Below are 25,764 nucleotides of genomic sequence, written 5' to 3'. Positions count from 1 at the left end.
ATGTCATGTCATTGATTTTGTTGTCTGAAAATAGGCTGTTGTTTGGTCAGAAAGCACATGTGATTCACGGCAAGCTGATCAATACGTGATCATAGAGGTCTCATGTCGCACACGTGTCCAAGGATGATGATCAAAGTCTTTGATGCTTCACTGATCATGTTTCTTCGGCAGTCCTTGAATGCACCATATTAGTGTGCTGGGGCGTGAAAGTCCAACTTATGATAACAAGATATTTTGTCATTATTTCTCTCCAAATACGTGTGGCTCTTTTATTTTGAAAGCATTTTGATGGTTTCCTGCTGTGCTGCACAAAAACATGTCAACATTCGCAAGCGCCCTTGTGACCTTGGCGTCTGCAAGCCGTCTTTCCTTTCGTCCCGCTGCTGCGGTGTTGTCAAACGTAAAAGCACATCTTCCCACCGCCAGCATTCACTCCACCCGAAGCGTCGCCGTCATTCACATGACAAGTCACAAGTCATGCAAGTCAGCAGTCGAGCTGGCGTTGGAGGGGCTGGGGGGGGCGAGATGAAGGAGAAATCACGGATGAGATTAGAAGAAGGATGGAGAGAGATGGTGGCAGAATAAAAGATCTCGTCCGTCAGATGAGAAGGAGAACCCTCACGTCTCTCACTCGGCCTCGCTCGCCACCGTAGTCCATCAAGGACCGCATGAAGCTACTCGTTCAGGGCTGCACGACGTGTGGCCTGGGGGTCCATTCGTGGCCCGTGGACGCTTTTTTATTGGCCCATTCTAAAAATGCAGACAAAAGAAAACCAGAACAACCGAAATGGAAAAATCAGCAGTCAGGATCAGACTGTGAAGTGAAAAAGTCGTCGTTTCACGAGATCATCATTTTTTCTTGTGAGAGCTACTTTCAAAAATGAGCTGCTCATTTTTGAAACATTTTTTTCACGTATTTATTTACGTATTTAGCGCATGTTCATGAACACGTTGGTGTCAACGTGCCACGATCAGCCCAAAGCCTACTTGACATCCGCAGAAAGAAGACGAGGAAACACCGAACAAGAGAAGGACAGTCAAATAAAAGCATTCTAGTCAAATGAATGGTTCATGCTTCCAGACGTGGTGGCTTCATCGCTTATTGCAAGCCAATATTGGATGCTTGTTTTACCACAACAAAACCAAATGCTGCTCTACGCAACTCACATGTTCTATTTCACCATGCATTCTTTCTAGTCTTCTAACTTCATCAACTCATTCAATCCCAGACGTTTTTCAAAAGACAACCCTTTAGTGGCGGCCATTTTACACCATTTTACTGATCTTTCAGGGTCCACAGATTATTGTGTTGTATGCTTATATAAACATGGAACCTACCAAAAGAAACATTAGACTGCCGTCTTTCATCAGGAAAAAAAGCTAGTTTCTACCTTTTTCAATTCTTTAGTAATCATCAGTAGAACGGAGGTAAGTTTCAGGAAATGATCAGCTACTGACAGCTGAAATATGTAAACAACTATACCAACATAAACAACACAAAACATCTAAATAACAACGTGTTTACAAATATAACACCACAGACATTTTTAAAACAAACAGAAATGGGGAAAACCAGGAGCAGTTTTCCAAGACTAAAGTGGAAATCTGAAGAGAAGAAGTCGTATTCTAAGGAGAAAGGAAATTGCAAGAATGATGACAAATAACGGCACTTTAGTTGCATAGTTGAAATATTCAAGAAAAAAATGCTTTTTAGTATGATGAGAAATAAGTTGCCATTTTTGGGAAGAAGTGCAAATATAGGATTGATTTGTAACATTCCAAGATGGGAATGATTGGTAACATTCCAAGATGGGAGTGATTGGTAACATTCCAGATGGGAATGATTGGTAACATTCCAGATGGGAATGATTGGTAACATTCCAAGATGGGAGTGATTGGTAACATTCCAAGATGGGAGTGATTGGTAACATTCCAAGATGGGAATGATTGGTAACATTCCAAGATGGGAGTGATTGGTAACATTCCAACATTCCAAGATGGGAGTGATTGGTAACATTCCAAGATGGGAGTGATTGGTAACATTCCAACATTCCAAGATGGGAATGATTGGTAACATTCCAAGAAGAACATTTCTGGAGATGATTTAAGAAGAAAGTTGAAATGACAGCAAAGGCTGTTAGCGTTAGCATCTTCCACTGTTGCTTTATGAAATATCAAAGTGGCAAAGTTGTGTCCTTTCATGCTTCACTCCATTCCCCTTGGGGCCCCCCCGGACTAGACTTTCTGTTCCACGGGGAGTAGTAGTAGTGCGGAGCAGCGTATGTTTGGGTTGAGGACAAATCGAAGCATTTGGTGCTTTTGCTGAAAGATGTCAAAGATTGTAACGCTCGATGTTCTCTCATCTTCAGTCCTACCAAGTGGGAGCTTCGGGTGATGAGGACTTCAACATTCCGCCCATTACCCCCCCCACCCTGCCGGAACACATGCTGCCCCTTCATCTGCCCCACGATTCCTCCACTGGACCCTACCCCCCACTGGACACCCCCTCCGGCTCAGCTTCACACCACCCCTACCAGCTGCAGGCCATGCCTGGGAGTCAGGATGGCGCCACTATGCTGAACCAAGATGGTGGCACCTTCAGCCCAGACGGGGCAGCCATGACCAGTACTCTATCTGTGGTGAGTGGGCCCATGTTGGATTTCAAAATGCTCCAAAATAGTGCTCCCTACCTTTTCTTGGCCCAGCGACTAGGTAGGGCAGCTCTTGTCCTATCTAGTCTTTCTGTGTGAACCAAGAAAACCTGCTCGGACCTCATCAGTTCATGCTCAACGACTAGATAGTCCAGCTCTAGGACTCTAGGCCAGACTATATAGGATTAGCTGTCCTACCGAATGACAGCCGAAATTATAGGACTAGCTGTCCTAGTTCGTCTTTTACCTCAAAAGCTACATGAAGCCTGCTCAGATGAGAAGTCAAATGTCCCCTAAGACAACCTCTGATCTGAGCAGGCTTCATCATTTCATGCTCAAAGACTAGATAGGACAAGCGCTGTTCTATCTAGACAGCTCTAGATAGAACATGGAACCTACCGAAACAAACATTACACTCCCATCTTTCATCAGGAAATAAGTTACTTTCTACCTTTTTGTGTTCTTTAGTAATCAGCAGTAGAACATAGGTAAGTTTCAGGAAAATATCAGTTCCTGACTAAAATAACAGCTTTTAGTGAAAAGATACATTTCAAGCATAACTTTCACTTTGACACAAATATTGTTTGCTTTTGTGACATCTCAAGTTTCTAAACAAATACACCAGCATAAACAACATTGGTTGACAAATTGAAGGCCATCAACTATTTACACTTTCCACATTTGGAAGTGAACTGCGTGCGCGTTAGAACTTCCCTACAATGTGTAACCTTCTGCTCGCTCCACTCCTCCACGCTCTCTCTTTAATGGTGCAGATGGTCCATGCTGAGCTGCTATCAAATGCACCTCTGCCACCTGGTGGCCGTCTTGATGGCTTAAAACTGCCCGAAAAGTCACATCTTTTATTGTGCGTTTACGTCATCGCCTCTTTTTGCCTCTCACACAAAAGCACACAGGACGTATAAATCCATTTTGGAGAGTGTGTGTCGGGGTTTAATAACGTCTCTGGTGTTTGTACTTTGTACTGTCAAAGTACTGCTCATTTTTCCATTTGGATGATGTGTTTTTAAGTGGTCGTGTAAATGATATTTTTCGATGGTGCTGCGGGCCGATCTTCTAAGCATGAATGAAAAGACAACAAACTGTTGTGTGTCTGCTGCCTTTCACTTCTGTTTCCTTTGCATTTCACACCCCCATGACTGTTATCCCACTCTTATACCCCCATACTACTACAGTATACATTCACAGCCAGCCCCTCCTCTATGGTTGCCTAGCAACTATAGCTGGCTCAGCCTAATGGAGGTGGAGAGGGAGGTAGTAATGCTGTGTGTGTGTGTGTGCGTGTGCGTGTGCGTGTGTGTGCGTGCGCGTGTGCGTGTGTGTGTGTGCGCGCGTGTGTGCGTGCGCGCGTGCGCGTGCGCGTGTGTGTGCTAACTGAGCCTGTCAGTCGCCGGTATTTGAACTTAGTGGGTAGAGGCACATGGATCTCATCCTTCCGAGGAACAAACCAAACAAAGCACCAGGACTTCAGCGGATCTGCGGGTGGCCGCTGAAGTCCTGCCGTAGTCAGCTGGGGGTGTTTTATGCCATCTCTTCAAGCACTGTCCTGCCTGAACGTTGGATCGCGCCAGTCTGGAAGTCCTCCATCATTCAGAAAGATGATGATGATAATGGAAGGCTTGTTCTCTCCCAGCTTCTGGAGGAGGTCAGTGTGCATGCTGACCCCCTTCAGTTTGCATACAAACATTACGGGGGGGGGGGTGATGCTGTACTGACGCTGCTGCGTGGGGCTCATAGTCATCTGGAGATCAGCCTGGTGTTTGTGTGCGCCTTCAGTGGTGATGTTCCATGAGGACGCTAACTATCCAGCTTGGAGACTGTAGCTGCTGCATCAGCCACTGACTAACTAAATACACACGTATGACTTTCACTCTATTTTCATTCATTTGTGAATACAAAAATGTAGTTTAGGTGTTAAAATAGGGCCACTTATTACGTTTCAACACACCGGGATGCCTCCAGACATCATGTCACGTATTGAAAGGGTCTCCCTCCCCGACATTCTGACACTTACTAAACACGTAAAGTTGTATATATTGCATCCATATCCTGAGAAAAATGACTTATTTCAGCTTTATTTTGCGACAAAAAAAATCTACTGTATTATTTTTGGACTTGTAGCAGACTTGCCTTGCTGCACTGCCCAGTTTTTAATTATTTTAATGATGTAATAATCCATAATAATGATTCTTTCATTAATGACGGTATTTGTATGGAATGTATTTGAAGTATTTCTACTAATAAAATGCTGATTTCATAAATACATGACTATAGCAAATTGTGATATAAAATGTCATAATAATAATAATATTATAATTTTTGAGAACTCCTAGGTTTAACTGACTAAAATGTAGCCTTTTTAGCTATGAACAACAACAAGGTAGTACTCAAAGTAAAACGCTTAGCTACTGTTTTTCTTGACTTGGACCGAGCAGTACACTTCAGTATATCTGTGTACTACTAACATACTACAGTATATCTGTGTACTACTAACATACTACAGATTATCTGTGTACTACTAACATACTACAGTATATCTGTGTATTACTAACATACTACAGTATATCTGTGTACTACTAACATACTACAGATTATCTGTGTACTACTAACATACTACAGTATATCTGTGTATTACTAACATACTACAGTATATCTGTGTACTACTAACGTACTACAGTATATCTGTGTATTATTAACATACTACAGTATATCTGTGTACTACTAACATACTACAGATTATCTGTGTACTACTAACATACTACAGTATATCTGTGTATTACTAACATACCACAGTATATCTGTGTACTACTAACATACTACAGTATATCTGTGTACTACTAACGTACTACAGTATATCTGTGTATTATTAACATACTACAGTATATCTGTGTACTACTAACATACTACAGTATATCTGTGTATTACTAACATACTACAGTATATCTGTGTATTATTAACATACTACAGTATATCTGTGTACTACTAACATACTACAGTATATCTGTGTATTACTAACATACTACAGTATATCTGTGTATTATTAACATACTACAGTATATCTGTGTACTACTAACATACTACAGTATATCTGTGTATTACTAACATACTACAGTATATCTGTGTATTATTAACATACCACAGTATATCTGTGTACTACTAACATACTACAGTATATCTGTGTATTACTAACATACTACAGTATAATCTGTGTATTATTAACATACTACAGATTATCTGTGTACTACTAACATACTACAGTATATCTGTGTATTACTAACATACTACAGTATATCTGTGTATTATTAACATACCACAGTATATCTGTGTACTACTAACATACTACAGTATATCTGTGTACTACTAACGTACTACAGTATATCTGTGTACTACTAACATACTACAGTATAATCTGTGTATTATTAACATACTACAGTATATCTGTGTACTACTAACGTACTACAGTATATCTGTGTACTACTAACGTACTACAGTATATCTGTGTATTATTAACATACCACAGTATATCTGTGTACTACTAACATACTACAGTATATCTGTGTACTACTAACGTACTACAGTATATCTGTGTACTACTAACGTACTACAGTATATCTGTGTATTACTAACATACTACAGTATATCTGTGTATTACTAACATACTACAGTATAATCTGTGTATTATTAACATACTACAGATTATCTGTGTACTACTAACATACTACAGTATATCTGTGTATTACTAACATACTACAGTATATCTGTGTACTACTAACATACTACAGTATATCTGTGTATTATTAACATACTACAGTATATCTGTGTATTATTAACATACTACAGTATATCTGTGTATTACTAACATACTACAGTATATCTGTGTATTATTAACATACCACAGTATATCTGTGTACTACTAACATACTATAGTATATCTGTGTACTACTAACGTACTACAGTATATCTGTGTATTATTAACATACTACAGTATATCTGTGTATTATTAACATACTACAGTATATCTGTGTACTACTAACATACTACAGTATATCTGTGTACTACTAACGTACTACAGTATATCTGTGTACTACTAACGTACTACAGTATATCTGTGTATTATTAACATACCACAGTATATCTGTGTACTACTAACATACTACAGTATATCTGTGTACTACTAACGTACTACAGTATATCTGTGTACTACTAACGTACTACAGTATATCTGTGTACTACTAACATACTACAGTATATCTGTGTATTACTAACATACTACAGTATATCTGTGTACTACTAACATACTACAGTATATCTGTGTATTACTAACATACTACAGTATAATCTGTGTATTATTAACATACTACAGATTATCTGTGTACTACTAACATACTACAGTATATCTGTGTATTATTAACATACCACAGTATATCTGTGTACTACTAACATACTACAGTATATCTGTGTATTACTAACATACTACAGTATATCTGTGTATTATTAACATACCACAGTATATCTGTGTACTACTAACGTACTACAGTATATCTGTGTACTACTAACATACTACAGTATATCTGTGTATTATTAACATACCACAGTATATCTGTGTACTACTAACATACTACAGTATATCTGTGTACTACTAACGTACTACAGTATATCTGTGTACTACTAACATACTACAGATTATCTGTGTACTACTAACATACTACAGTATATCTGTGTATTACTAACATACTACAGATTATCTGTGTACTACTAACATACTACAGTATATCTGTGTATTACTAACATACTACAGTATATCTGTGTACTACTAACGTACTACAGTATATCTGTGTATTATTAACATACTACAGTATATCTGTGTACTACTAACGTACTACAGTATATCTGTGTATTATTAACATACTACAGTATATCTGTGTACTACTAACATACTACAGTATATCTGTGTATTATTAACATACTACAGTATATCTGTGTATTATTAACATACTACAGTATATCTGTGTATTACTAACATACTACAGTATAATCTGTGTATTATTAACATACTACAGATTATCTGTGTACTACTAACATACTACAGTATATCTGTGTATTACTAACATACTACAGTATATCTGTGTATTATTAACATACTACAGTATATCTGTGTACTACTAACATACTACAGTATATCTGTGTATTACTAACATACTACAGTATATCTGTGTATTATTAACATACCACAGTATATCTGTGTACTACTAACATACTACAGTATATCTGTGTATTACTAACGTACTACAGTATATCTGTGTATTATTAACATACTACAGTATATCTGTGTACTACTAACATACTACAGTATATCTGTGTATTACTAACATACCACAGTATATCTGTGTACTACTAACGTACTACAGTATATCTGTGTATTATTAACATACTACAGTATATCTGTGTACTACTAACATACTACAGTATATCTGTGTATTACTAACATACCACAGTATATCTGTGTACTACTAACATACTACAGTATATCTGTGTACTACTAACGTACTACAGTATATCTGTGTATTATTAACATACTACAGTATATCTGTGTACTACTAACATACTACAGTATATCTGTGTATTACTAACATACTACAGTATAATCTGTGTATTATTAACATACTACAGATTATCTGTGTACTACTAACATACTACAGTATATCTGTGTATTACTAACATACTACAGTATATCTGTGTATTATTAACATACTACAGTATATCTGTGTACTACTAACATACTACAGTATATCTGTGTATTACTAACATACTACAGTATATCTGTGTATTATTAACATACCACAGTATATCTGTGTACTACTAACATACTACAGTATATCTGTGTACTACTAACGTACTACAGTATATCTGTGTACTACTAACATACTACAGTATAATCTGTGTATTATTAACATACTACAGTATATCTGTGTACTACTAACGTACTACAGTATATCTGTGTACTACTAACGTACTACAGTATATCTGTGTATTATTAACATACCACAGTATATCTGTGTACTACTAACATACTACAGTATATCTGTGTACTACTAACGTACTACAGTATATCTGTGTACTACTAACGTACTACAGTATATCTGTGTACTACTAACATACTACAGTATATCTGTGTATTACTAACATACTACAGTATAATCTGTGTATTATTAACATACTACAGATTATCTGTGTACTACTAACATACTACAGTATATCTGTGTATTACTAACATACTACAGTATATCTGTGTACTACTAACGTACTACAGTATATCTGTGTACTACTAACGTACTACAGTATATCTGTGTACTACTAACGTACTACAGTATATCTGTGTACTACTAACGTACTACAGTATATCTGTGTACTACTAACGTACTACAGTATATCTGTGTACTACTAACGTACTACAGTATATCTGTGTACTACTAACATACTACAGTATATCTGTGTATTACTAACATACTACAGTATAATCTGTGTATTATTAACATACTACAGATTATCTGTGTACTACTAACATACTACAGTATATCTGTGTATTACTAACATACTACAGTATATCTGTGTACTACTAACGTACTACAGTATATCTGTGTACTACTAACGTACTACAGTATATCTGTGTACTACTAACGTACTACAGTATATCTGTGTACTACTAACGTACTACAGTATATCTGTGTACTACTAATTCTTGTGTGTGTGAAAGTAGGATAGTCTATGCAAGCGTCCTCACCAACCCACCAAATGCCAACCACAGCGATCATTTTTCGTCATTTTGACCCGCAAATGCGTCCTTGTGATGCCTTCTCGCTGGTCCAAATACCACATCTCTATGCACTCACCTGCCGCCGATCAAGTCACACGGTGCCGGCTGAGAGGCGAGCGTGAAGGCTGAAGGTTCTGCAGGACGTTCACTGCTGTAACTTTGGTTTTCCTAAGAAACGGGTCATGTGATGTGAGGTGAACACCGTGGTGATGATGTAGCCAACATGGCGTTTGTGGAAAGTATAATAAGATGAGACATCAACTATTTACGCTTTTCACATTTGGAACTGAACTGTGTGTGTGTGTGTGTGTGTGTGTGTGTGTCCCTACAGTGCTTGACCTTCTGCACGCTCCACCCTCATGATCGCTGCTGAGCTCTTATCAAACACACTTCTGCCCACTTTTTGCGGGCCGCAAGTAATTGGCGCGGCCATGAGAATGTCCACTTGCTCCTCGTCCTTCAAGCCCTCCCCCGAGCTGAATGTTCTCCTCCAATTTCAGCTCAACGTTGCCAATAAGAGTGATTGTTGTCGCTATTGAGGAGATGCAGTTCCACAACTGTGCCCTTCTCTCTTCAGTTGCCGTTGTTCACTCGGAGGCAGAGCACACAACTGTGACGGGTTCAAGGACCACCAAACAAAATGCAAAATCTCAGCGCTTGGCAAAACACATCATCAGTGAAGCAAAAAGACATAAACAAGTCCAAACGGAGGCTGTGTTGCTGTGCGGTACTGTTCATGAGTACTGGTTCGGGGGGAAGAGATGCTCTTTCTGACCCCTTTTGGAGGGAAAAGCATTTTTGGACCAAAAATGTGCAAACTTGCAAGCATAATATCCATCCATTTTTTTATGCCGCTTATCCTAGTTAGGGTCGTGGGTATGCTGGAGCCTATCCCAGCTGACACCCTGGACTGGTGGCCAGCCAATCACAGGGCACGAATAGACAACCAATCATTCCCACTCACATTCATACCTATGGACCATTTAGAGTCTCGAATGAAGCTAACATGCATGTTTTTGGAATGTGGGAGGAAACCCACACACGCACGGGGAGAACATGCGCTCCACACAGGGCTGCCCAATGCACATTCCAAGCCAGATCTACCCATCTCCTCATCGCGTGGTCAACATGCTAACATGCTAACATGCTTTCTAGTTAGTGTAATATCATCACTTTTTCCCAACCTAATTTTCCTTTAATCTTATTTTTTTCATTTTGGTGCTATTTTTTTTTCTCCTAATGTTCCTGTCGTACTCTCACAATAGTTCATTGTTCTGTTCTTGTAAAATTGCTGCTCTTTTTTTCCATTTTTGCTGTTGTTTTTTTATTTTCTTGCTTTAGGGTTCGGACGGTTAGGGTTAGGATTAGACCAGTAAAACAAAAACAAGCTATGGGCTGCAAGTGGCCCCCGAGCTACAGTTTGGACCCCCCGGCCCAGTAGGTGTGGATTTCAAGTCCACATTTGTCAGTGTTTGCTATGCTTTTGCTGCATGAAGTGTGCTTAGCAGCAAGTGACTGTCCAGACATGATGCTTCCTCATGTTCCTATTCCTTTTCTACGTTTCTTAGCAATAAAAACCACCTTGTGCTTCTTGTGGTCTCCACACAGATGCAGCAGATGGTGAACTCTGACTCTCGCTTTACCAGCGGCCAACCGCCCATGGAGGCGGCACTAGGACCCAGGAACCAACTGTCCACCATCAACCAGTCCCAGCTTGGACTGAGCGGGAACTCGGTTACCCATAGCTCCCCGTCTCCTCCTGGAAGTAAATCCGCGACGCCGTCTCCCTCCAGCTCAGCACACGAGGATGACAATGATGAAGGGCTGAGGGTAAGAAGCACGCATGAAGTCATGCATTCATCCCCGTGCACGTCACGTACGTTTCAATCAGCTCCTTCTTTTGAAGCCCCCCAGCCAAAGGTTTTTCCACATGGTGAAAAATGAAAGGATGATGTTTGTAGACGTGCTAACACGTAGCTTACATGTCTTTCAAGAAAAGCGTCACTCGTTCCTCTTTTTTTTACTTTTTTGCTGTTGTTTTTTTATTTTCCAAATATTTCTACTTTCTTCTGAAATAATCTTCATAAATGTTCTTTTTGTAGTACAGTGTCCACTCCCTCCATCGCGGGTCTCCTTTCGCAGACTTGCTGTTTTGTGGATTTTTTTAGTGCGATTTTAGTGCTTTTCTTTTTTTTACGGCGAATGAGCGCCGTTACCGGCCGAGCCTGGCCCTTTAAGAAGAATTGCATCATGGGAAGTTGAGGGGTGTAGTTCTGTGTGAGGGGGCGGTGTCTCTTTATCCTCATTCTTCTGTCTGCACCGCCCATTGTCTTCTGCATCCTGATTGGCTGTAGACCACTGTCAATCAATCTCCTTTGTTCCGCCTCCTGTTGTGGTCATGGCTGCCAAACTAGCTAACCGTGTGAACTGCTCGCTAACCGCCAATACTGTGAACTATAGTAGAAACAGAAGAAGCTAACCGTGTGAGGAAAATACCACGACAGGAGGAATATGTTTTATGAAGGATACAAAAAGGCTACAGCGGAACGGCGCTAGGACAAAGAGGCGCGGTCACAGGAGTGAAATACAAGCGAGTCACTTCACTTCTTGTGTCCAACGTAGCAGGCTGGTCATTCAAATCCAAATGCAACTTGAACTTAGTGTTTCAACGAGAGACAAATGTGAAGCAATGTTCATGCGTGTCTGAGAAGTGTATGAGGTGTTCGGTGGGGGCTTTTACAGCATTAAAACAAATCAAGTGGGCTATTTTGGGAACCGATCCCCTGTGATAAAAGTCCCATAATACTCTAATTCTAACCTTTTCCACAAATTCATTTTGTCAGTTTCTTCCTCATATTTCCACGTTTATTTTCATTCACATTTCATCTTGATGCCACTAAAATGATCTTATTTTTCTTCATAATAAAACACGTTTATTCTTGTAAAATTGGGACTTTTTCTCATTAGAATCCAACTTTTTTTGGGATATTTTGACTTTATTCTTGTAAAATGGCAGCTGTTTCATCCGTTTCTACTGTTTCATTTCAAATGTTCCAACCATTTCATCTTTCATCTTGCAAAGTTTCTTCATTCCCAGAAATATTTGGACTTTATTCTCGTAACGTTAAAACGTTTTGCTTGTTTCTCATAATATTACAATCTTTTTTCTTTAATATTTTTTTTAATATTTATATTATTTTATTCTACTAAAATGACATATTTTTTCCTCATAATACGAGGAAGGTTATTCTCGTAAAATTACTTTTTCTTGTTGGATTGCAACATTTTTTCTTAATATTTTCACTTTATTCTTCACATTTTTTCCATGTTTGCTGTTTTTTTAAAAAAATAAAATGGCCAATAAAAAAACAGCCGTGGACTGCAAACAGCCCCCGCGCGGCACTTTGAACACCCCCGTTCCAAGAGAAAGGTGGCGTACGTGGGCTGCTACGCCAGCTGTTATTTTAGTCATCATTGCTTCTTTCATGTTGGTGTGTTTCCTCTTTTCTTGCTCAGGTGTAGAAATAAAAGCTTGGAGGAAGAAAAGGAACGATGTAAGCAGTCAGACACATTGTCCTTCCCATCTTTGCTAAACCCCCCCCACACACACACACACGTTACACCATCTTCCTCACTTTCGCATGGCTTCATCGCAGAGTCTGGTGCCATTCGTAACACTCCCAGGCTGGTACTGGTGGAAAGTGGCTCTGTATTCATTTAGTGCTTTTCATTTGATGTTCTTCCTTTCTCAGTTTTACACAATATGTCGTAAATAAGACTAGTTAGATGGCTATAATGTACGTATGCTATGTGGCTGTTGAAAATCTTTCCCAGCGAGATGCTAATGCTAGCGAGACCTCATGGTATTTGACACAAAGCCCCAAGTGTCCTCGGCTAACTGGTAGCTCCTACCCCAAGTTTTAGCTAGCAGTTCAAAGCAAAAATCAGCCAAGACGGCTCGCATCTAAAAAACACACTTGTTATAGTTGGGGCACTCGTACTCGTATGCCAAGGTACCACTGTACAAATGACAATAAAAAAATACCTGCGCCGCTCCAGTACCTTCTCTCTTCTTCCCGGCAACGTACTTCGTGACAACTCAACTGACAGCGACACAAATCACTCTGGTCTTGTGGAGAGAGGCGTCTGCCGGGTTGTGACGCTAAACGTCTTTTCTTTGCCCTTTTCTGCTCCATATTTCTTCCCGCTTCTGGCTTCTTCAAACTACGGTGTGGGCCGAGGGCCAAGCAGGACGTGCACGTTCATGGTGCGTCAAACGAATTGGTGCCGTTAAAGGAAACTTCCGTTAATGTGACATTAAGCTCAAGGTGCGGGGGGGCCAGTGGGGGCCACATTCAGTCCGACATATCATTTTAAAGCCTGGAAATAGTGCACGTCCAAATTATGCCTTAAATATTTATGCAAATGATTATTATTACTATTATTCATTGACTTTTTAAATATATTTGTTATGGTTTTGTTTATTCTTTATACTGTAATTATAGCAAATATTTACATTTTTTTACTTATTTAAATCTATCGTAATATATATTTTTTAAATCAAAAAGACAATCTTTCTTGCCAAATGTATTTGTTGTCAAATTTGACAGAAGAATTCTTTTTTGAAGCAGCATCTTTCACTAACATCAGCCTCCTTCATCTCAGCAGGGCATCGTAGGTGAGAAACGTCCGGCGGCCTTTGACATCTCCAAGAAGGCCAAGACGGCAAAGAAGAAGAAGCGAAAGGACCCCAATGAGCCGGTCAAGCCAGTGTCAGCCTACGCTTTGTTCTTCAGAGACACTCAAGCCAACATCAAGGCCCAGAACCCCAATGCCACCTTCGGAGAGGTGTCCAAGATCGTGGCCTCCATGTGGGACGGCCTGGGCGAGGAACAGAAACAGGTGGAGTTCATCTAAGCATCTGACACCAGTAGTATAGTATAGTATAGTATAGTAGTAGTATAGTATAGTACTTTATTTATCCCACAGCAGGGAAATTCACTTGTTACAGCAGCAAGCAAGATACGCAAGTAAAGAATACATAGTGACTACAACATGGTTCAGGTGGTGCAGGTGTTGTAGAGCCTGACAGCGGTCGGTATGAAGGACCTGCGGAACCTCTCCTTCTTACACCGTGGGTGTAACAGTCTGCTGCTGAAGGAGCTGCTAAGGGAACCCACAGTGTCATGTAGCGGGTGAGAGGTGTTGTCCATGATGGATGTCAGCTTAGCCAACATCCTTCTCTCCCCCACTTCCTCCACGGAGTCCAGAGGACCGTCCAGGACAGAACTCGCTCTCCTGATCAGCCTATTGATCCTGCTCCTGTCCCTGTCCGTGCTGCCCCCTCTCCAGCAGCCCACAGCATAGAAGATGGCTGAGGCCACCACAGAGTCATAAAAGGTCCGTAAAAGAGTCCTGCACACACCAAAGGACCTCGGTCTCCTCAGCAGGTGGAGGCGACTCTGGCCCTTCTTGTAGAGGGCGTGGGTGTTGACGGACCAGTCCAGCTTGTTGTTAAGGTGAACACCCAGGAATTTCTAGCTGTCTACCAACTCTATGTCCGCTCCCTGGATGTTCACCGGTGTGAAGTGAGATGTTTTCCTCTGGAAGTTAATGATCATCTCCTTTGTCTTGCTGGTGTTGAGTTGCAGCTGGTTAAGCTCACTCCAGCTGACAAAGTCCCTGATGACCGTCCTGTATTCCAGATCATTCCCCTCTGAAACACAACCAACCATGGCTGTGTCGTCGGAGAACTTCTGGATGTGACACTGTGTGGAGTTGTGTGTGAAGTCCGAGGTGTAGAGGGTGAAGAGGAAAGGGGAGAGCACCGTACCCTGAGGGGCACCTGTGCTGAGTACCATGTCAGACACACAGTGACGGAGCCTCACATACTGTGGTCTGTTGGTGAGGTAGTCTATAACCCATGCAGTCAGTTGTTGGTCTACTCCCACACTCTCCATCTTCACTCTGAGTAGTGACGGCTGGATGGTGTTGAAGGCACTGGAGAAGTCAAAAAACATGACCCTCACAGCGCTCCCGCTGTCCTCCAGGTGTAGCAGTGATCTGTGCAGCAGGTAGATCACTGCGTCGTCCACTCCGATCCCAGTCCGGTAAGCAAACTGCAGGGGGTCCAGCTGAGTGCCCACCAGGGGTCGCAGGTGCTGCAGGATAATCCTCTCCATGGTCTTCATCAGGTGAGAGGTCAAGGCAACAGGCCTGAAGTGGTTAGGCTCCTTGGGACGTGGTGTCTTTGGGATCGGGACCACACAGGAGGTCTTCCACAGGGCCGGGACTTTCTCCAGGCTCAGGCTGAGGTTGAACAAGTGCCTGAGAACTCCACAGAGCTGGTCAGCACAGTCCTTGAGGATTCTAGGGCTGATGCCGTCCGGTCCCGGGGCCTTCCTTGCCTTGATCTTCTTCAGCTGACTGCTCACCTGATCATCAGTTATGGAGAGGGAGTAGAGGATGGCTGGGATGGGGATGTTGGGGTGAAGAGTGGTGAGTGGGTAGGGAAGGGAGTGGGGGCAGACTCAAATCTGTTGAAAAACCAGGGAACACATTGTCTGCCAAGACACATCCTCGAGGCTGGCCGGGGTGCCCAAAGTGCGCCACGCAGCACATTCTAAAAATAGAAGCAGCAATGGAAAAATGAGCAGTCATTTTGCAAGAAGAAAGTCCAAATACTTAGCAACAAAAGCTGTCATCCAACGAGAAAAAGTCAGAATTGTGTTCTAAAATGATGTGATTTTAGTAGCGTGAAGTGAAAATAAAGAGTGGATGTTTTGTATGAGGCCATGTCCACGTCGACGTTCACGGTCGAACGCTTTTGTTGACATAAAATGTGAAACCCAAGGACGTCTTGTCTACGAAAAATGTTTCAGTTTATGTCGATTTCTTTTGCAGTTAGGGATGAGTACCAAATTGGGTACTTTTATAGGACCAAATCTGACCAAACTCACTCGCTACTACTGAGTAGCGATTCACGTAAAATCAAAAAATGCATCCTTGTGTGAGGGAGAAGGCAATGGCTGGGTCGGCACTCTCAGCAAAATAATCAGCGGGGTGAAAAACTGTTCCTGATTTCTGCATGTTTGTCCCACTTACATGTTTGAGATCATCAGTGGAATTGAGATCAATCAGTGTGGAAAAGGTTATAAAGCCATTTGTAAAGCTTTGGGACTCTAGCCAACCACAGTGAGAGCCATTATCCACAAATGGCCACAACATGGAACAGTGGTGAACCTTCCCAGGAGTGGCCGGCCAACCAAAATGACCCCAAGAGGTCACAAAAGACCCCACAACAACATCCAAAGAAGTGCAGGCCTCACTTGCCTCAGTTAAGGTCAGTGTTCATGACTCCACCATAAGAAAGACGCTGGGCAAAAACGGCCTGCATGGCAGAGTTCCAAGACCTAAACCACTGCTGAACAAAAACAACATTAAGGCTCGTCTCAATTTTGCCAGAAAACATCTTGATGATCCCCAAGACCTTTGGGAAAATACTCAAAAGTTGAACTTTTTGGAAGGTGTGTGTCCCATTACATCTGGCGTTTCAGAAAAAGAACATCATAGGGAGAGTAAAATATGGTGGTGGTAGTGTGATGGTCTTCAGGACCTGAAGACTTGCTGTGATAAATGGAAGCAGGAGAATGTCCATCCATCTGTTGGTGACCTCAAGCTGAAAGCAACTTGGGTTCTGCAGCAGGACAATGATCCAAAACACACCAGCAAGTCCACCTCTGAATGGATGAAGACTTTGGAGTGGTCTAGTCCAAGTCCTGACCTGAATCCTATTGAGATGCTGTGGCATGACCTTCAAAAGGAAAAGCCTCCAATGTGGCTGAATGACAACAATTCTGCTAAATTCCTCCCCAGTGCTGGAAGAGACTCATTGCAAGTTATCAGTTGGTTGCTGCTAAGGGGGGGCAACCACTTTTTAGCTTTAGGGGGCCACCACTTCTTCACACAGGGACATGTAGCTTTGGATGTTTCTTTCTCCCTTCATAATAAAAGGTTCATTTAAAAAGTGCATAAAGTGTTGAGTTGTGTTATTGACTAATGTTTACATTTGTAAGATGATATCAAACATTTAGGTGGGACAAAACATGCAAAAATAAAAATAGGACCAGACAGGAAGCAGACAAACACCACTTAAGGCATGAGCTTTGAGGGAGATAAGCAACAGTGTGTGTGTGTGTGTGTGTGTGTGAGTAGGGGGTAGAGTGGTTGTCTACCAACCTTTACGGTTGCTGGTTCGATCCATCAGCGTGTTGATGCTGAACGCCCCGTTGGTCCTGATGCTGCGTCATCAGTGGTAAATGTGCTAGCAGTGTTTGTGCGTGGCGTGAAGGTAGGAAGAGCTTCCACCAGTGGGAGGGTTGTGCTGTGATATCAGATATGAGATATGACATATGAGATATGAGCGTGAGATGTTCTCCGTGTGCCTGAAGGTGTATAAGAAGAAGACAGAGACGGCTAAGAAGGAGTACCTGAAACAACTGGCGGCCTACAGAGCCAGTCTGGTCTCTCAGGTACGTCTCACACACACACACACACACACCTTGTGATGCCTTCAGGGCTCCACAATGAACAGGTTTTTTTCCCTCTCTGGTTCTTCAGAGTTACAACGATCCAACCGAGATGAAGCCGCCCCACTCCTCATCGACTCCATCTTCCTCCTCCTCCTCTACCTCCATGTTCACGTCCAAGCCGTCCGTCTATGCGGGCCAGCACCCCCAGCACCCGAGCATGTACATGTCATACCCCCACCCGTCCTGCCTCCCGGCCCCTCACCTTCCACCCCCCCACCCTCAGATCCACCCCCAGCTCCACGCCCTGTCCTCAAGAGGGACCGTACCACGGCCCGGTTTGCCCCATCAGGGAGGGCTGTCCCTCGGAGGTGTGATGCCGGCCTCCAACCCTCCTCACCAGGTCAGCCCTCCGCACCACAGCCAGGTTCATCTGGGGGGGCTGCATAGTCCTCACCAGCAGCACCAGCAGCTGAGTGGACACTCAATGGCAGTGACACACTCCCCCACAATCACGCAGGTAATTCCCACCCCCAGTACACCTTTGTAACAACCAGCGGTGGCCGAGTGGTTAGCATGTTAGCATCTCTGTGGGGGCTTTGCATGTTCTCCCCGTGCGTGCGTGGCTTTTCTGCAGGTACTTTGGTCCCCCCCCCACACATACACACACACACACACATTCCAAAAACATGCACGTTAGCTCACCTGGCAACTCTAACATGAATGTTTGTGTGGATGTGCCCTGCCATTGGCTGGCCAGCAGTGTGCCCCGCCTCTCGCAGCTGAGATAGGTTCCAGCATACTCTAGTGAGGATTAAGCAGCACAGAGAATGAATGAATGAATTGAGTGAATGAATGAATGCTTGCGCTTATGAGAACACACGTCCATCCTTGTGGTCACAAGCAAGCTAGAAGGGAAACCAAACGAGACGAACTCTTCCAGAGCGGGAAACTTTTTCCTTTCCTGTGAGTGGGGGGTGGGGGCACTGGAGTGGGGGGAGGAAAGGACGGAGACAAAAGAGGCAGATGGGGTCTTTGTGAAGGAGTGAAGGAGAAGAATTTGCTCCACAAAGGATGAATAGGTGAGGCGGAGGAGGAGGGAGGGGGCGAACCGACCACCTGCTGTCCTCCTCTTTCACACACAACCCCCCCATTAACTTCCCTTTCACACGCGCTTCTACATCACGCACGCAGGCTGATTTGACTCTTCAAGTATTTTGCCTTCAGAGACACGAGCTCCTGTTCAACCGTCCCCCCCCTCCCATCCCCCAACCACTCCAAACTGGAATTGATCAGCTTGATATCTGCCGTTCCACGCCCCCCAACTTCTCAGCCGTGACGGTTGGCTCCCTCTTTGTGACGTTTGATGTGATTGCAGGCTTACTCCCTCCAGCCAGAGTATCAGCCAATGGGAGGAGGCCTGATGAACCGAAGAGGGGTCGACTACCACGAGCTGGGTCGACACATGCCCGCCCACCACCCGTCTCTGGACTGGAGCGCCGATTACCATGGCAACGGGTATGCGTGGAGGCGCCGTCGTGAGGACGTGTGTGCAGGAAGTGGCGTCCAAAGTGCGGCCCGGGGGCCATCGGCAGCCGTGGCTGTTTTTTTATTGGCCCACAGCACATCCTAAAAATAGCACTTCATGAGCAAAGTTGAAAGAAAAAGAAAAAATCAGCAGTAATTTGACAAGAATAAAACCAAAATATGAAAAGAAACACATTGGATTCTCTGAGAATAACTTTGATGAATAATAATGTAATATAATATATAATATAATATAATATAATATAATATAATATAATATAATAAAGAATAAATAAGTACGTGAAATATGAAGAGCTAACAAAACAACGGGTACATTTTTAGGTTGCAGAAAAGTTCTAATGTTCCGAGAAGTTAAAGTCGTGATCACAAGAAGAACGTTTACCAAAAATAGAAACAACAGCAGAAGTGGAAATTTGACAGGAAGAAAGTCCAAATATGACCAGAAAAAGTAAATGCGATCATTTAGCAGCACAGACGTGACATCTTGGAGGAAAAGAGATGAGTTTTTCAAAGCATCAAATGACGAGAAACAATGACCTTGTCATATTTGGAGAAAGTTCTCATCTGATGTGAATAAGTCCAAGTTTTACGGGAATAATGCGATCAAAAGAACATTTATTGGGGTTAGTGAAGAAAAAGGATCATTTGAAAAAAGAATGAAGGCAAAGTATGAACACAGTCAAGTCATGAAATGAAGAGAAAAAACAGCATGAATAGGAAATATTCCAGGAAAAAAGTCATAATATGACAAAAAACATAAAGAATAAAGTTGCCATTTTTGGAAAATTAGGTTGGGAAAAAGTTCTAATATTACTGTGGTAAAATCCAAGTATTACGAGAATAAAGTCACAATGTTACCAGAAAAAATGTACAAGGAGGAAGTTGAAATAAAAATAAAAAAACTTTCTTGTTCATAATGAATAACACAAAGCTGAGATGCTGGCTTTTTCTTTGAAGATGAAGACCATGAGTTGGTCTGGAAAATGTAGAAGTGGCCCCCGCATCCTTTTATTTTTCAGTATGTGGTCCCCCACCGGAAAACGTTTGGACACCGCTGTTTTATACATCATGTTTTCTCTTATTATGTCTACTATATTGGTAAATAGGAGTGTAAAGGTGACTATAGGGGTGTTATTTCACGTCTCGAGGGCTCCAATCATGTTAAAATGTGTATTTAGAAGGTGGTAAACAGGTTTTCTATGTCTTATTTTCTCTTATTATGTCTACTATATTGGCTAATAGGAGGGTAAAGGTGACCATAGGGGTGTTATGTCATGTCTAGAGGGCTCTAATCATGTTAAAACATGTATTCAGAAAGAGTTTTCTATGGCCTAATTACCAAAATAGTCCACTTTTAAAGGTGGAATCCTGCTTTCACTTAACACGGTCAGTCTGGATCCAAGTAGCCGCCATAAACCAGGGATGACTGGAGACGATTTTCTCTGAGTGCAGTGAATCAGCTTGATATTTGCACACTGACTGACGTGTCACAAACCAACAGAAGCTTATCCACCAAAAACAACAATGTTATTTTAACCCACAAGGCATGCTAGGTAACTTCCGTGTGGGGAGGTGGGCTGGTGGCAGGTGAGCATTTGGCAAGCATTCGGGCTGACAAGCTCCCGGTGGTTTGTGGATGTGTTAGTCAGCGTGCAAATGTTCAGCTGGAGGAGGATTTGGAGGGGGAGGTGCGAGCCGTGCGTCAAAAATAGACACATTTTACAGCCGTACGGATGACTAGCGGTTTAGCGGTTTCTGTCCTTCACTGGCGGCCCACAGTGTAACCATGCTAGCGTGTTTCTTCCAGGCTAACCCGTGTTCCTCCTGTCCTCCTCCAGAGGTCCTCAGCGAGACAAGTCTTTGTACCTGAGTTAATCTCCCAGCAAAGTCACCAGCGTCCCTCTACCGCCACACGGCGGGACCTGACTCAAAGCACTAGGACGTGGACTCGCAGCGGACAAAATCCCAACCAAAGCCAGAAAGAAAAGAGGCAATGTGCGGCATCCCTGCGCCCCTGAGAGGGACGTATGAGGACAGGTCAAAACAGGAAGTGGACATACTTGCTTCCTGCATGTGCGTATCTCTTGTGTGAGTGTAAGGATGAATGTGGAGGTCCATGTACTTGTATATACTGTACTGCAATACCACAAGTACTTGACGAGTCACGCTGAAAAGAACAAAAGCAAACTGCAATCATCCAATCAAATGACAGCTCTTGAAGAAAGAAATGTGTTGTTTTTGGGGAAAACAGTTGGAATATTCAGAGTTTTAGTGGTTTTTGTTTTCATATTTCCATGACATGAGTACTTTCTCTTATCAGCGTGATCCGTAAAAGTGCATCAGCCCAAACAGATGTAGTCGGGCTGGACTAGCGCTTGCTTGTAAAAGGAATAAAAGAAATAGAATCAGTGCGACGTGCGTGTGAAATACTGTGATGTCCCTCCCAAATCCACTTGAGTTTTCTTTGAGGGGGTGGCAGCTCATCTCTTGCGTGATGATTGGGTGCTGATGAGGAAGAGGGTTTGTGATTCCACGTGTAGTCGTTGGTCTGCATGGTCTCTAAGTGTCCATCTAGAAGCTTCGCTTTCTTGCTTGTCTTTCATCAACTTTTCTGTGTTTTTGACCAAGAGGAGATGAGACGTCTCTCGCAGGCTCCCTATCCTTTTTCTATTTGATGTGTTTTGGCAGATGAAAGGACTCTGGGCAGCAACCATGAAGATTTTCTTATTTTTAGATTTTGAAAATGTGTTTGACAATAAAGTCGGTGCTGCATTGATGTGCAGTCGTTACTCCAAACGCTGACGTTTCTTCCTTTCCCACACGTGGCACGTGCTCATGCAGCCGCGTTTCATTTCTTTCAGACGTGCTTCATAACACACTTGTTACTCCCCCCAGTCCAATTAGCACAACAAGACTCCAGTTCCACTGACTCACGGGTACTCGATGAAGACTGAAATAATAATAATGATGCATTTCAAAAACTCAAAGACGCTTTACGTGGTAAGCAAAGAAACAGAACACCGGATTAAGAGATTGCAATGTGATGTAATTACGAAACATGTACGTTTCACTGACTCACGAGTACTCAACGAAGACTCCAGTTGTGCTGACTCATGGGTGCTTGCCCAAGACCCAGGTTTCATTGACCCACTAGTGCTTGGCGACAACTCTAGTTTCACTGACTCACAAGTACGCAACAAAGACTCTAGTTTCACTGACTCACGGGTACTCAACAAAGACTAGTTTCACTCACTCATGGGTACTCAACAAGGACTCTAGTTTCACTGACTCACGGGTACTCAACAAAGACTCTAGTTTCACTGACTCACGGGTACTCAACAAAGACTAGTTTCACTCACTCATGGGTACTCAACAAGGACTCGAGTTCATCGGTCACCAACACAGTGCCCACGGGCACCAGGTCACCCCCAGAGAGCACATGAGTCACCCAGACCAGTTAACTGCGATTCTTTTGGTTGCTATTTTTGTTTAAATCACACTTCATGTAAACTGGAAAGGACAATATATTTAAAAATACTTCTACAAATGTTGAATATAAATTACCTCTGACCTAGCATAGTTCAAAGTTCGGTGTTGCGCAGATGACCAAAAGATGGCGTTTGTGGAGCTCACACAAGCAAACCAGTGGAAACAAGCTAGCGGGTGTTTCACAATGAAGCGGAGGTTTTTTAACCACTGTGAAAGGAACCTCTGATTTGGTGGCAACGACAAGGCGGCACAATGTGTAGAGACATGTCACAAGGTGCCGCACAAGCTACCATGCTAACTACCCACAGGGCAGCGCACTACCGAGTTAGAAGCAGCTTTGTCTTTTTTTACGAGTTTGGTTAAAAATACCCCAAAAGAAACCGAAGTCTCGCTTCGAGCAACGCAAAAGGAAAGAAGACCTGATGCTAACTGCTAAAACTGCAACGGTAAGCAGAGTGTCTGCGATGTTTTACACGATTTATTGTTTGTACAAACATGGTGCAAAGTCACTGATGATTTGTGAAAAGATGTGGCTCGTGAAAAGGGGACATTGTCATTTTCAGTAACTGTTGAACAAGTCATCATTTGAAAGTATTCATTCTTAATAATAACATATAGTGGAGTTCAAGGTCAAGAGGTGGCTATCAAACTGGTAGCCGTTGGCATTACAGATGTAGCCCTCGTGTTCCAAAAGGTTGGTGACCCCTGGTCTAGCTTCACTGACTCAAGGGTGCTCCACAAACTTGAATTTCACAGACTCACAAGTACTCAACAAAGACTCAAGTTTTACTGGCTCACGGGTACTCGCCAAAGACTTGAGTTTTACTGATTCACAGGTACTTCACAAGTATTTGAATTTCACTGACTCACAGGTGCTTGACAAAGACTCGAGTTTCACTGACTTGACAAAGATCACTTCTCAGGGCACTGACTGGATGGCAGCTGGACTGTCCAGGTTGTCTCCTCTGGACTGTTCTGGACAGAGAAGGAGGATGGTTGGAGAGAGGAGTGAGGGACGTCATCTATGTTAAGGTTGTCTGTGAAGGTGGGGGGACAATGCTGTCCTTTCATCCTTTCCTAAGAGACTCAGTCATTTAGCCCTTAAGCAAAGTAGCATGGCCACCTTGCTTTAGAGGGCTTCACGAGCATCATTACATCTGAATGGGATGCTAACCAAGGTGGTAGCAGGAACCGATGAGAGGCCAAACATCTCCAGTTGCCATCCATTCAATCAGTGGCGATTGCTCTGAGACTGCAAGGAAAGCTCAGCTTCTCCTAAAATGTCCCCAAAAAGTGGTGAAATATGTTGTGCTGTGTTTCATTTCATTGACTAAACCCTGAACTGGACGGTGTTAGAATCCCAATTCTACCTCTGACACCTTGTCTTGCCCTAGATTTGCCCATTCATGAGAATCAAGTGGTGTCCCAATTCTCCTTAAACCGAGGGGGAAGGGAGAAGTGCTAAGGGGTACACACCCCTTGATAGCAAGTGTGGTCGCTTGAAACGAAGGGGAAGGCGGAGCTCCAATGCCCGCTGACAAGACGGAAGCACGGAGACCGAAAGAAACACATAAATGTAAGTAATGACTTTCACAGTCACGCCACTCGTGTTTGATATCTTCAATCATTTGCTGCTCCATGTGAATATTGCCCATGTTGGTTTTGGTGGCTTCTAGCTAGCGGCTATCACTGATACCTGCCTTGGCTGCAATCTGCAGATGATTAGACAGCCGAGTTCTATTTAAAAGTAACACTACCCGACTGGCCGAGAGAGTGCCACGTTTGCCTTCGACTAAAGCGCCCTGTTTCTCGGCCACGGTGGGTGGATACTTCCCACCCTTGACTCCCGAACTTGGCCATGTGTGGACAGCACACCACATGATCAAACTCTATTCAACTTTTAGAATCTTCCCTTGTCCCATCTATTTGTTTTACCATCACTCTATATTTGTTTTCAGCACACTATTACTATTACTGTTACTGTTGCTATTGTACAGGTATTTCCAATGAGCTGATAGTGGTGGCATGTGTGTCATTCCTGCAGGAGATGCTGAACCAAGTGAAGTCAGCCCTCTGCTACACCACACGGCACTCCAGCACCTTTCAAAAGCTACAATCTCAGTGTGGAAAAGACAAATACAACAAAATGCAATTCTGGGCTTTCTTACAAAACAATGGGAGAGAACATGAACATGGCCAAAGCAGGGAGGTTTTTAAACCTTCAAATGATGCTTGATAAGGTTTATACATTTGCTGATGACATTTGTGATATTGTTATTTCTATTTCATTCATGTTTTTGCTACATTTTCTGTTTTATAAATGCTGTTTATTACAATTGTTTCTTGCTTTGCAATAAATGTCAGTTTGTTTTCATTCAAAAAGGGTGTTGTGAGGTAGGCCATACAACACTGAAACAATAGACAAGCGTGCACCCTACTTTATGGAAGGGAACATTTATTATGAACCATTTCATGATCTCATCTGCCTTCGTCACAGCCAGCAAGCGCTGAAGGGTGATGACGTCATGAGAATCAAGTAGTGTCCATTTCTGAGTGGCTTCTTCCCCTTGGCCCTAGCTTTTAAGGGGTACAACCGCGAATCAGCCTAAAGTCTCTGTAACCTACTTAAGGTGAAAAGGACCACTTTAGGACATTTATGAAACCAATTTCATCTCCTGGCTGCACGGTGGTCTAGTGGTTAGCATGTTAGCTAACA

At 42.6% G+C, this 25,764-nt stretch overlaps 1 protein-coding gene across 9 annotated transcripts in view; it reads left to right on the top strand.

Moving 5' to 3' along the window:
* The window catches only part of tox (thymocyte selection-associated high mobility group box), a 71,509-nt gene extending 46,178 nt beyond the window's left edge, over positions 1 to 25,331 (top strand). For 5 of the 9 annotated variants that reach the window (XM_054768364.1, XM_054768363.1, XM_054768369.1 and 2 more), the window contains 7 exons: positions 2,370 to 2,639; positions 11,092 to 11,313; positions 14,149 to 14,385; positions 17,934 to 18,014; positions 18,103 to 18,531; positions 19,390 to 24,624; positions 25,093 to 25,331. In XM_054768364.1, the coding sequence (XP_054624339.1) occupies positions 2,370 to 2,639; positions 11,092 to 11,313; positions 14,149 to 14,385; positions 17,934 to 18,014; positions 18,103 to 18,531; positions 19,390 to 19,644 (1,494 nt within the window). In that variant the 3' untranslated portion in view covers positions 19,645 to 24,624; positions 25,093 to 25,331. The remainder of the gene's footprint in view (positions 1 to 2,369; positions 2,640 to 11,091; positions 11,314 to 14,148; positions 14,386 to 17,933; positions 18,015 to 18,102; positions 18,532 to 19,389; positions 24,625 to 25,092) is intronic. The other 4 variants (XM_054768372.1, XM_054768370.1, XM_054768367.1 and 1 more) reach the window with 3 other exon arrangements.
* Positions 25,332 to 25,764: the final 433 nt, after the last annotated feature.

The sequence above is a fragment of the Dunckerocampus dactyliophorus genome, chromosome 2 (assembly GCF_027744805.1).
Source record: "Dunckerocampus dactyliophorus isolate RoL2022-P2 chromosome 2, RoL_Ddac_1.1, whole genome shotgun sequence".
NCBI classification, from domain to species: Eukaryota; Metazoa; Chordata; class Actinopteri; order Syngnathiformes; family Syngnathidae; genus Dunckerocampus; species Dunckerocampus dactyliophorus.
The sequence above is the reverse complement of the archived record's forward strand: the minus strand, read 5'-3'. Positions and strand labels throughout refer to the sequence as shown.